We start from the raw sequence: 12876 nt of genomic DNA, 5'->3' as shown, positions 1-12876 counted from the left end.
GGGATGACCGTAGCCTGGAGAGGATTGTCAGGAAAAGGCCATTCAAATGTGTGGGGGAGCTTCACAAGGAGTGGACTGAGGCTGGAGTTACTGCATCAAGAGCCACCACACACAGACGGGTCCTGGACACGGGCTTCAAATGTCGTATTCCTCTTGTCAAGCCGCTCCTGAACAACAAACAACGTCAGAAGAAAAAAAGAACTGGTCTGTTTCTCAGTGGTCCAAAGTCCTCTTTTCTGATGAGAGCAGATTTTGCATCTCATTTGGAAACCAAGGTCCCAGAGTCTGGAGGAAGAATGAAGAGGCACACAATCCAAGATGCTTGAAGTCCAGTGTGAAGTTTCCACAGTCTGTGTTGGTTTGGGGAGCCATGTCATCTGCTGGTGTTGGTCCACTGTGCTCTATTAAGTCCAGAGTCAGCGCGGCCGTCTACCAGGACATTTTAGAGCACTTTATGCTTCCTTCAGCAGACGAGCTTTATGGAGATGCTGGCTTCATTTTCCAGCAGGACTTGGCACCTGCCCACACTGCCAGAAGTACCAAAACCTGATTCAATGACCATGGGATTACTGTGCTTGATTGGCCAGCAAACTCGCCTGACCTGAAGCCCATAGAGAATCTATCAAGACATGAGAGCGAACAATGCAGAAGAGCTGAAGGCCGCTAAGCATCCTGGTCTTCCATAACACCTCAGCAGTGCCACAGGTTGATAGCATCCATGCTACACCGCATTGAGGAAGTAATTCAAGCAAAAAGGGCCCAAACCAAGTACTGAGTACATATGCATGATTATACTTTTCAGAGGGCTGACATTTCTGTTTAAAATATTTTTCACCTTTTAAGTTGAATTACTGAAATAAATGAACTTTTGCACGATATGCAAATTTTTTGAGTTTCACCTGTAAATGTGAGATTCTTTGAAACAGACTTCCATCCAAACTTCCATCTCCCTTTAATGTTATGTTATTAAACCTGCGTTATCATTACCTACTCTCACCAGTTCTTCCAAGAAGCCAGTCTGTTTTATCATTAGTTACAAGTTCTTGAGAAACTCCATCCTTGTCTAACTTCAGTTTTGTTTTTGCAGTAGAGGCAGACATTATTACCTATGATCCCTGGAGGTGGAATTAATCTTATTTTTGTACCCATACAACATCTTTATTCAGCGTTCTTCTCAAGGTCACATCAACTGTGTGGATGGATGTTGTACTCCATTGGAAGATATGAACTGGACCTGTTCTCCAAAATTTCTAACCCACCCTTCTACCTATTAGCAGTGCTAGCACCAGTCCCAGCAGCAAGTCTATGTTTAATGAGCTATATGCAACACAGCCTCACGTTCATGTAACCAAACAGATGACCTCCAGTAAAACTTTAATGTGTTTTTTTGTTTTCATGCAGGAACACAAATCTTTCTCTGTTGGATTCGTCCGGAGCCATGGTATCCATCGACCCCACCATGCCACACAACACAGAGAGGTATTGGAAAACCTGCATCCTACTGATGTCTTTATTGATAAATTGATTGAACATTTCTTCCGTCCACCAGCTGGCTGTTTGATTGAAAGACACATTTACTGATTGAGCTGCAATGAAATGTGAACTGTACCTTTGCATTAGAAGTCACACAACTAAGTGACACAACAGTAAATATGATGAATGAACAAATGACAGAAGGAATACACACTACATAGATGAGAAAACAGAGTCAGGGAATGAACACAAGAGGAAAGCTTAACAACATAACCACAAGAAATACCAAACACCAAAAGATTTCTTTAGCAATGGGGGGACAATTGCATGCTTACAGCTGTAAGGAGGCCATATAATTGTTAGAAATGTGTGAGAGGCTAACAGTGGAAAATGCCTCCTTGAGCTGCTTAGTGGGGATATTTACAAGATTGATTTATTTACTTTGGGCTCTGCGTAGACACCTCACTGATATCACTGATGCTCAGGAGATGGGTACCAATGATCTTCTGAGCAGTTTTAATCCCTCACTGCAGAGCCCTCTGGTCCTGGGCTGTGCACATCCCATGTTAGTGATGTTTTGATGATGGTGGTGGTGTCATCCGCAAACTTCACAACAGAGTTCTCTCCATGTCAGGGGATGCAGTCGTGGATGTACACCGTGAACAGGAGGGGGCTGAGCACACAGTGTTGAGCACTAGAGTGGAGGAGTTGAGTCCGCCAATCCGAACTGACTGGAGTCTGTTTGTGAGGAAGTCCAATATCCAGTTGCAGAGTGTTGTGTTTAAACCCAGAGTCCTGAGTTTGTTGATCAGTTTGATGGGGAGATTGTGTTGAATACTGCAGCATTCTGTAGGTTGTTTTTCTCAAGGTGCGTGAGGGCTGCGTGGAGGGTAAAGGAGATGGCATCCTCTGTGGATCTGTTGGTTCTGAAAGCAAACTAGTGAGGGTCCAGGCTGGCTGGGATGTTGTTCTTTATGTGCTGAAGAACCAGTTTCTCAGAGCACTTCATCAAAATGGGGGTGAGAGCCACAGGGCGGTAGTCGTTCAGACTGGACACTGCAGACCTTTTAGGTCCAGGAACGATGGTGGCTGTCTTGAAGAGTTGGGGATCAACCCTAACCCATAATAATAATAATAATAATAATAATAATAATAATCCTTATTTGTAGAGCACTTTTCAAAAACAAGTTACAAAGTGCTTTAACAAGTGTAAAGAATAATACAAAAAAACAAGATAAATACAAAAAAACAAGATAGCAATGCTGGCAAGGACGTGGTGGGGGACCAGCTGCAAAAGGGAAGTGGACTGCGGGGCCCTCGATGCAGCCCCCTAACTTCTGCCAATGTCTGGAACCCAGCCAACCAGAGCTCTCCGACAGCCCCTTACACGGCAGCATGGTTGGCTTTGGGTGCAGATCTGTGGGTCATTTCCACCATGATCCATGGTTACTGGATACATTTTCACTGCAGACTGCCTGCAATGAGGTCCCCCACCTTAAAGATAAAGACCCTCATCACACAGAGGTACTGCAGGCCAAGATATCCACCCTCTTGGCTAGCTTTCCGGACTTTCACCTGCTGCTTGGATGCGGTCATTGAACCTCGACAATTGGTTGGTTTGAGCAGCCTTGGGGAAGCTATGCCGCTATCATGTGGCTTTGTTCCTGGAGCACATTTGGAGCTTGGCCTGTGCCTGAACGACAAAAACGGCGAGCTCCAGCCCTCCCAGGTGACAACATTTCTGGGCAGGGTTCTGGTTTCTGCTCTCTGAGTGGTACATGGGCCAGGGCTGTTGAACTCAGCAGTGGACATCATGTCAGGGACGGACTGGGAGCAAAAAATTGATCCACTTTGATCCAGACCGGCCAGAACAGTCCACTGAATATTCCACCACAGCCACCCTGCTAATGCACGCACGTATAAACAGGACCAGCCTCTAATAAACCACCTAGCAGCATCACAGCCATTGATCACTATGGCAGTAGGCTACAACTTTAAAAAGGCATGGCCTTAACCAGCTTTGAGGTCACCGAGGTCCGGACCTTCGTAATTATATGTAAACTATAGCCTATTAATAAAACAAATTTGAATAAAAACCATTGATAACAACAAGCTCAACTTAAATAAAGGCTTTAGGATGATGTGGACGCAGCTGATTACACAAGGGCGTCACTTTGTGTTGAAAAGTGGTGGGGACATTTAAGTCCTCATATTAGTGGTGTGACCAAACACTTAGTCCACCAGACGTGAGAATACACATTACTGGAGTCACGAGAACAAGACAACAAGATACTCCAACGCTATTTTGAATAAATATTCATTGATGAAATACGCTACTTGATTGGCAGATTATTTCTTGATTGACAATTTATGCACCAATTTATGGTGAAAATGTCTTGTATGAAAGGAAATAAAATGCATGTGGCCAGTGACAAATCAGAATAAAAAAATATTATCCAAAATAATGCCGTAATCAGCAGTGACGTGGGGTGGGGTAAATTTTTGGGGAAGCCAAGTGAGAGGGGATGTGCTTTTTGGAGGGCAATTATCTAATGCATTGTGGTATTACAGTGCAGGGTATAATTTTACAAAAATTTAATCAAACTTTAAAGATGCGCACTATCTGTTATCAATACTCACGCTGAAAGTTGCATTTACCGAGACGTGCGCTCGCTCTGTCTCTCTCGCGCGCGCTCTCTCACCCCCAAATAGCATATATAGCCCGCTGCTTATGGTGCAGGTTAAGAATAAAAGAAGCATTCATAAGCTCAATCAGAAGACGATTTAACACATTAGTAGTAGCAGTGGTGCATGTATCAAATATGCCTATATAATGCTTAATGCTTGGCCAAATGTTCATAACACAACATCACTGAAGACTACCAACCGAGTACCCGACCAACAGAGTATAGACAATTATTCAGGAAGCCTGACCTGGCCCAGTGCCAGGTGGCAGGTGCTGTCTGTGGTGCTCATTATCTATGCGTACACAACCGCAGTAAAAACGATAAGGTTATTTCAACTGACTATTCATTCACAGCTAAATCCAGGCAAGCAAAGCAAAACAAACAATATAACCACATTAAAGATCGCACAAATAGCTGCATTTCAGTTAAGTTCAGAGAGAGAAGGAGGTGACATTTCCCTCACCCTATTTTTTGTTTTTTTGTTTTTTTTAAACCTGTCCTGCCCAGCAGCCTGGCATAGAGTATGATGACCTGGATACCATATTGTGCCAGACAGATTTTACTTTAACAGGAGAGTATTAATATACTCCTTTGTCTGTTTTATTATTTATTTAAAATGTATTGATTTGTCACTGGGCCGGACAGGGGGCACAAACAGACAGCACAGAGAAAGGACAAGACCTGTAAGAGAAGGGGGATGGAAGGTGGGGACAACAGGGAAAAGCAGTGGGAAACACCAATTGCAGAAAGCAACGAAACCTGCAATAGAACAGAGAGGGGGGCTTGGGGAGGAGAAAAACAAACAAACACAAACAAAAACAAACAATGAAAATAATAATAATAATAGGCTTCGCTGTCCTCTCTGTTTAATCTTTCACCCATGAACCGGTCTGTGGCATCTTCCTCTTCCCAGTCTTAGCGTCTGTGTCCCTGGTGCTAGTACTACTACAGAACGAGTCTGTTACTTTTCTACATTTACTTGCATTTCAGTTAAACTCTGCTTTTCCGTGTTCTGTTGTAGCTGGTTTTCAAGCTGTTGGTGTCACTGGTGTGTGAGTTAGATGAATGGGGAGGGGCGAAAGGCTGCGTAGAAGGGGGGGGTTGGCCCGTCTCGCTCAACCTTCTGCCAACTTTTTCATTTTTAGTAAAAAAGTATAGGCTAAGGAAGGCGGCCTAACGGCCCCAGGTTACTACTACGCTACTGCATCATGTCGAGAGAGGCACCCCACCCATGGGAGTGGAGCCTCCACCCTCAGGTGGTGGATGAGAAGTGCAGAGAATCAGCACATTGTCAACTGTTCTTCTCCCTGAAGAACGACAATGAGAAAGGATACTCTGGCTCACCCGTGGCCTCAGGGTCTACTTTACACCTTTCCTCCCTTCACTCTCCACGAGCCTCATCTCCGCCGCCTGTCCCAGGCGCCTGTGGTGAGGATAATGCAAGAAGCCCGGAAGAGTGTGAAAAGATAGACCAACGACTCAAAGCTGGATTTATAGGCCTGCTTTGACTGCACTGACTGGAGTGTTTTTAAGGCTGCAGCCACTGACCTGGATGAACTGACACTCTGACAGTGTGATCAGTTTTTCATCAGACATGTGTGTGCAGACTAAAGCCTTCCACACATACAACAACCAAACACTCGTTCACAGCGAAACTCAGGCAGCTTCGACAGGCCAAAGAGGAGGCCTTCAGAAGTGGCAACGGAGTCCTGTACAACCAGGCCAGGAACACACTGACTAAAGAGGGCAAAGCAGCAAACAGGAGCTACGCTGAAAAGCTAAATAACAGCTTTGCAGCCAACAATCCTGCGTCAGTGTTGTGACACTCATTAACTATAGACCATCCCCCAACACTGCTGGGACTTAACAACTGGCAGATGAGCTGAATGGCTTTTATTGTAGGTTTGAAAAGCCCACAGTCACACCTCTCCCCCACTCTAACTTCACTCACCTTCCCCCACTGCCACGCTGTCAACCCCCCTCACCTGCACTCATCTGTGAAGAGGATGTGAGCCGGCTCTTCCAAAGGCAGAAGATCAGGAAGGCTCCTGGCCCAGACGATGTGTCTCCATCCTGCCTGAAAATCTGTGCAGACCCTCAGCAGGTGAGACTGGGGAACATCACCTCTAACACCCGGAGTATCAGCACTGACGCCCCCCAGGGGTGTGTGCTCTCCCCACTGCTCTTCTCCCTCTACACCAACGACTGCACCTCAGGAGACCCATCTGTCAAACTCCTGAAGTTTGCTGATGACACAACAGTCATTGGCCTCATCCGGGACGGTGATGAGTTGGCCTACAAACACGCTCAAAACTGTGGAGATGATCATGGACTTCAGGAGGAGCCCCCCCCGTCACCATTCTAAACAGCCATGTGTCTGCTGTGGAATCAATGTAAATGCTCCGTATTTGTATAGCGCCTTTCTAGTCTTTTCGACCACTCAGAGCGCTTTTACACTACATCTGCATTCACCAGTCATGCACATTTCAGGTCAATCATTCAGGTTCCTGGGATCCACTATATCCCAGGAAAAGAAATGGGCAGGAAACATCACTGCAGATTCATCTCACCCCGGACACAATCTGTTCCAGCCTCTCTCTCCCCTCTGGTAGGCGCTACAGAGCACAGTACACCAAAACGAACAGACACAGGAACAGTTTCTTCCCACAAGCCATCACTCTGATCAACAGCTGACTTCAGACTCACATCGTCAGGAACAGTTCCTGTGTAATAACTCAGTAACTCTCTCTAATCAGCCACCTGTTTACTGGTTACCACTTATTATTCATCCCTCTATTTCAGAGCTTATCATACTGTTCATATTGTTATATTGTATATACTGTATACGTGTGTTATATATGGTGTGCCAAATTTTGCATGCCTGCCAAGAATTGCATAAAAATGCGTTAAAGTTCTCCTTTCAAACACTATACTATTCTTTGTGGGCTTCATCAATCATCATTGTTTTAAGCTCACGCAGTCTACCGGAGGTAGATTGTGTCTGACTTGACGGCCCTTTTTTTATTTCCCTATCTATCAAGTCGGTGAAAGTCAGCCAGTTATCTCGAACGCACCTGTTGACTATCAGTTATACAGCGTGCTAACTTCAACAGCTGTTTTCCAAAGTTAACATAGCTATCCTTATTAGCTAGGCTCCTTACATGCTTGCTAATAACTGTTTTGAAGATGGGTCTCCGACATTGACAGCATTGTGTTGGACAGATTAATACCAACCGTTCAATTCACAGATGGATCTGTTGTCCGTGTTTACAAGAGAGAGAGAAAGAGCGCGACTGAGTGAGAGGATGTGCGGAGCGAATATGTGCTGCACTGCAATCCAAACAGAATTTTAAAATAGGTTGCCAAATTTACTTGGGCGGCTGTTAATCTACCTGGGTGGCCCGCCCAAGTAAAGCCTATGTGTGGGAAACACTGAGTAAGCACATCGTGAGCAATGTACAATCCTGAGTCAAATTCCTTGTATGTGTACACATACCTGGCTGATTCTGATTTCCCGGTTTCTCAGAGGCTTTTAGAGGCTGTTGGTTCATAAAAGTAGACCTTTAGGTCCCTCATAGGGATTTGGGCGTGATCCTTGGGGAACTTCTGCAATCGCCCTTTGAGCCCCTTTGGTCTGCTGATCTGAAGTGGCTCTCCCTTAAAACTGTTCCTATTGGCTTAAAACTCCACCAGAAGGGTAGGTGAGCTACATGCGCATCAGTTCAGTCAATGCTGTAGGTTCTCACTAGATGGGTTGGGTGTAATTCTTTGCCCCAATCTGGCTTTCCTGCCTAAGTTATTGTCTGAATTCCATCTGACCTAGCCAGTTGCGCTATAGTCACTTTTCTCCCCTGTGGAGGGACAGGTGGCTGAGCCAACCCAGTCCACGCTGTACCCGTTCAGAGCACTGGCGGAATACGTCAGGCGCACATGGGCCCTTAGGAAGGCTGACCAGCTCTTCATTTGTTTTGAGCTGAGTCACCTATATAGGCCTTTGTCAAAGTCAAGGCTGTCCCACTGGGTGGTGGATGCTATGCAAGCATATGTGTTTTTAGGTGTGCCTGTCCCACCCAGGGCACACTCAACCCCTGTGGCATTGCTACCTCATGGGCAGGAACCCTCCCTTGCAGGGTGTCTTAAAGAGTTTCCCATACATATGGAATATGTAACGGTGGAGAGATAGAGAATGCTTGGTTTGGTTAAACCTCGGTTCCTCGTGTGTGGTTTCCTTGTTCTCCTTGAGTGTTGTCTGGCTCCCTTTTCTCTTCTTGTGCTGTCTGTTTCACTGTTCTCCTGTGCTGTTGTGAAGTTTCAGATGGATTTGGTAGCATTTTCAAACATCTCCGTTTTAGGTCTTCCTTTCGCCGTTTTAGTTTGGACGGGATGTGCAAACGTAGCAATAGTGTGGAATGGGCCTCAGACTATGGTTACAAAGATGAGACAAACAGCATCTTTGTAACCATAGCAACCCATTCCTGCCTGCATGCGCACAGTGCGAGAAGAGAGTTAGAGACGCTGGCTGAGATTTCTCTGAACAATATGCAGGAGAATAGCTTACAGAATAGTAAGAGTTTTCTCACTTACCCCTGATGGTCTGAATAACTCACTAGATTTGTTACTAGTCGCGTTTTAGAAATTAAGTTGTTGAGGGTCTGAAAACGGTAGGCAGCAGATCTCTGTGAGGCATATGGCATGGGGGCGTAATCTTTTTGTGGTGCTAATTAGCAGAGTTTCAGGAGCGGGACCAACCACGTCATCGCCAGCATTTCCATAAATACCCACACGTCCTGACTCCCCTTCTTTGCTCTCATCCTGCACGGCTCTCGCATTCCCCACCCGAACTCAGACCAACCAACAGGTTATCGAGCACGCTACGTTAATGCTGCTATACCATACGATGAATCATCACAAGCTACTCCATCCATTCACTTACCTCTTTGAGAAGTGTCGGAAATCACCATCAGATGATGGATTATTTCGACGAACTCACCACAGTCATTTTCAATGTCCACGACAGCAGACCCTGCACCAGAAGACGAATTCTTCTCTTCAGTCTCCATGCTTAGACCCCGTTTCCACAATCGTAAAGCCGGCCAGGAAGTGGGCGAGTCCAGCTTAACTCCATCTCTTCCATGGTCTGCTTCATCTCAACAATCAGGAACATTTCACCCGCGAATCCTCCGCCTCACAGCCGATCACAGTCGAACAGTCTTTAGAAACGATTTCGAAACAGACTATAGTCACTCTTTAGAAAACTGTCGAAGATGAAAGAATCCCGTTGACAGAACAGACAATACAACAAACTTTTCAACGCTATAATGTCCGCATGGCATGCCCACATTTCCGTCAACACCAGCTCCCTTCCGGGTGACCCATTAAGCACGCCATGACATCAGCGCCACTGTTAAAGGGACAGTTCACATATTTCCGCCAGCTCAAGATAGTAAACATCTGTACCACAGGAAGCGGGATTCCAACAACTGATTTCTGGAGCATCCACCTCGCATCAGTGCTTACAGCACCAGCAGCTTACATTATACAGCAGCCAGTCCCAGTAGGGGCTCCCGGCACCAAGATGCAATCACCTCCAGTCATACCCCTCTAGCAACCACAGCAGTGATTTCAGCAACCGGCTCCAGCCGGGGCACCGGGATGCTAGTGTCCCCGGCCACCTACCATCAGCCAGGCCACTGGGCACCGGGATGCCAGGGCCCCCAGCCGCCCACCCTCAGCCAACCACAGTAACAGAGAACAATTACACCAAGCAGCCACATCAGCTGCCTGCAGCAGGGGTTTGGCACAGAGATGCGCCCCCTGCCGCACCCTACCACTAACCTCAGCAGAGGGCGTTAGTAGGGACTCACAGTCGCTTGCGAGCCAACGTCCGGCTCTCAGTCGTTTCGCGCTAACGTCCGGCTAACAGTTGTCCCGAGCCAACATTCACTTCAAGCTCCGTCTTTTCAAGCTAACATCCGGCTCTCAGTCATTTCGCGCTATCGTCAGACTCTGTTGTCTCGAGCTCACAGTCGTCTCTAACTAACATGCGGCTAAAGGTCGTCTCAAGCTCAGTCTCTCCAAGCTCCGTTGTTTCAAACTAACGCAAACAGTCGTTCGAGCTCACAGTCAGCTCTAAATAACATTCAGCTAAAAGTCATTTCGAACTCAGTCATTTCGACCCTACAGCTTTTTTTTTTAGCAAAGGCATTTTGAGTCTTTACCTAAATCGGTATAATCATTTCAAGCAAACAGTAGTTTCTAGTTAAGTCGTCTTCAAGGTAAGTCGTTTTCGAGAAAACGTTGAGCTAACAGTCGCCTCGAGCGAACGTCGAACAGTCCTTCAACCCAACTGTCGTTAAACCAAAATAGTTTCGAGCCAACAATCGTTTCAGCTAACATCCAGCTCACAATCGTTTTGAGCTCAGTCGTTTCAAGCTAACATCCGGCAAAGTCATTTCGAGAAAACATCAAGCTAACATTCGTTTAGAGCAAACAGTCGTTTTAAACCAAGTTGCCTTTCGTTAAAGTTACTACGAGCTCAGCCACTTCGATCCTACGTCAAGTAAGTCATTTCGCGTTACAGCCTTTTGCATTAAAGTAGCTTCAAGCTATCAGCCGCTTGAACTCCCAGTCACTTCAGCCTCTTAGTCGGTTCAAGCTCACATCGAGTATACAACCCATTGTAAGTCGCTTTGGATAAGTCACTTCACGCTAAAGTTGCTTCAAACACTCAGTCGCTTCAAGCATAGTCGTTTCGAGCGAACATCAAACTAACAGCTTTTCTAGCTATCACGAGCCAGCAGTCATTTCATTCAATCCAAAATCATTCGAGTGAACAGTCTTTCAAGCTAACAAGTTTTCAAACTAAGCGTTAAAGCGCGAAAGCCGTTTCGAGCTTAAAATTAGAGCGAGCAGTCTCTTACACTAAGTCGTTCAAGCAAACAGACTTTCGACAGTCGTTTTGAGCTAAAATCATTTTGAGTCAACAGTTGTTCGAACTAAAAGGGGCCTTCGACACCTGGAAGCCGTGATGACCCGCCCCTGCGGCTCATTCCCAGTCATTGCCACCCGACTGTGCCACTGGTCAGGCGACCAGAAGTTTCACACTAAAGTCGTTTCGAGGGAACAGTTGTTACAATTAGAAGGGGCTTCCGGCACCAGGATGCCAAACACTACCTCTGCTCGCTCCCAGTCCACGGTTTGGGGGTTCTATAAGGATAGATGGTTCGCAGCGGAATGGTCGCCAAAAGCTTAACATTTACAGCATAGCTCTCTCTCGTGCTAGAGGCCAGCTTGAAGACCTCCCGCCACGTCACAACTAGTACAACGTAATCGCATCAGTTAGTCGTCCCGAACCTTAGAAGCTACGTTCACACCCACTCGTGTTTCATCTCCCTGCATCTCCCCTCGTCTCAACCTTCGGCGTCATACTTGCAATTCAGACTCATTCCCCAAACAACACCGCGTTCTACTAAAGAAACCATCTTTTCTCCGGAGTCCAATGACCCTGAACCCTTGCAAGACCCTCTTGAACTATTGCTACCCTTTCAGCCTCCAACATCATTCCCAATACATATCATGCGCCGCTGATCCTCCCAAACGTACTATCATCACACTCATTCAGATCTCAAAGACCTCAGATCAGCCAATGCTCTCACGTAACTAGAAGCTTTTGGGGGTCCGTCGTGCCCGGGTGCTATGCCGGATTTCCCTATCGTAGCTTCCCCACAACACCTCTAATGTCTATTCAGCAACTGCAAGCCTCGTACATCTTTGTGTCGATCATCAATAAATCACTTAATCGTACCTGTTGATTGTGTGATCCTTGCTAGTGAAAAACTTAAAAATGGACTCATAGTAGAGAATGAGAGCTGTTAAAAACCGTAATTTTTAATTCATTAGTCACTGGATATTGGTAGGGACATGCTGTTTGGTAGATCACAGTGACCTTCAATGAGACATCAGCAGTCCAGTTCATTCAAATTGTCCACTTATACCAGAACATAAAGGTGGACTGACCATCAGTTATTCTTAGTATCTAAAACATGCTTTGTCAAGCTTGGTGTGTGTGTGTGTGAATGTTTGCTATTGTAAGGTTAAATCTGTTTGTCTGTCTTCCCACTTGAATAAGCAAAACAAGACTAAATCAAATAAATCAGAAGAACCTTAATAAACTGATTTGAGCTACAAACCAAGAAACGTAAAGTTCAATTTTATTTATATAGCGCCAAATCACAACAACAGTTATCTCACAGCGCTTTTCATAAAAGAGCAGGTCTAGACCGTACTCTGTGATGATATTTACAGAAGCCCAACAGTTCCCACCAAGAGCAAGCACTAGGCGACAGAGGCAAGGAAAAACTTCCTTTTAAGAGGCAGAAACCTCGAGCAGAACCATGGCTCAGGGTGGGCGGCCATCTGCCTCGACCGGTTGGGGTAAGAGAGTGAAAGAGAGAGAGAAAGAGAGTGAAAGAGAGAGAGAGAGAGAGTGAAAGAGAGAGAGAGAGAGAGAGAGAGAGAGAGATGTAAGGAGAGAGAGAGGGGAGGGAGGCAGCCTACACAATATACACACAGAGGTACAGACAGCGAAGGTAATGTTGCTATAAACTAAATGAAAAATGGTACAGATATTTATAATAGTGTTAATGGTAACCATCGTAATGTTAATGATTATAATAACAATAATAACAATAAGACTAGCAACAATAGTCGTTGCAGT

At 45.8% G+C, this 12876-nt stretch overlaps 1 protein-coding gene across 6 annotated transcripts in view; it reads left to right on the top strand.

The window, feature by feature from the left end:
• pde9aa (phosphodiesterase 9aa) overlaps positions 1-12876 on the top strand; it is a 114494-nt gene that overhangs the window by 26909 nt on the left and 74709 nt on the right. For all 6 annotated transcript variants that reach the window (XM_046053290.1, XM_046053288.1, XM_046053289.1 and 3 more), the window contains one exon: positions 1402-1479. In XM_046053290.1, the coding sequence (XP_045909246.1) occupies positions 1402-1479 (78 nt within the window). The remainder of the gene's footprint in view (positions 1-1401; positions 1480-12876) is intronic.

Source organism: Micropterus dolomieu, linkage group LG07 (genome assembly GCF_021292245.1).
Source record: "Micropterus dolomieu isolate WLL.071019.BEF.003 ecotype Adirondacks linkage group LG07, ASM2129224v1, whole genome shotgun sequence".
In the NCBI taxonomy this organism is placed as follows: Eukaryota; Metazoa; Chordata; class Actinopteri; order Centrarchiformes; family Centrarchidae; genus Micropterus; species Micropterus dolomieu.
This window is presented reverse-complemented; position numbering and strand designations above follow the sequence as displayed.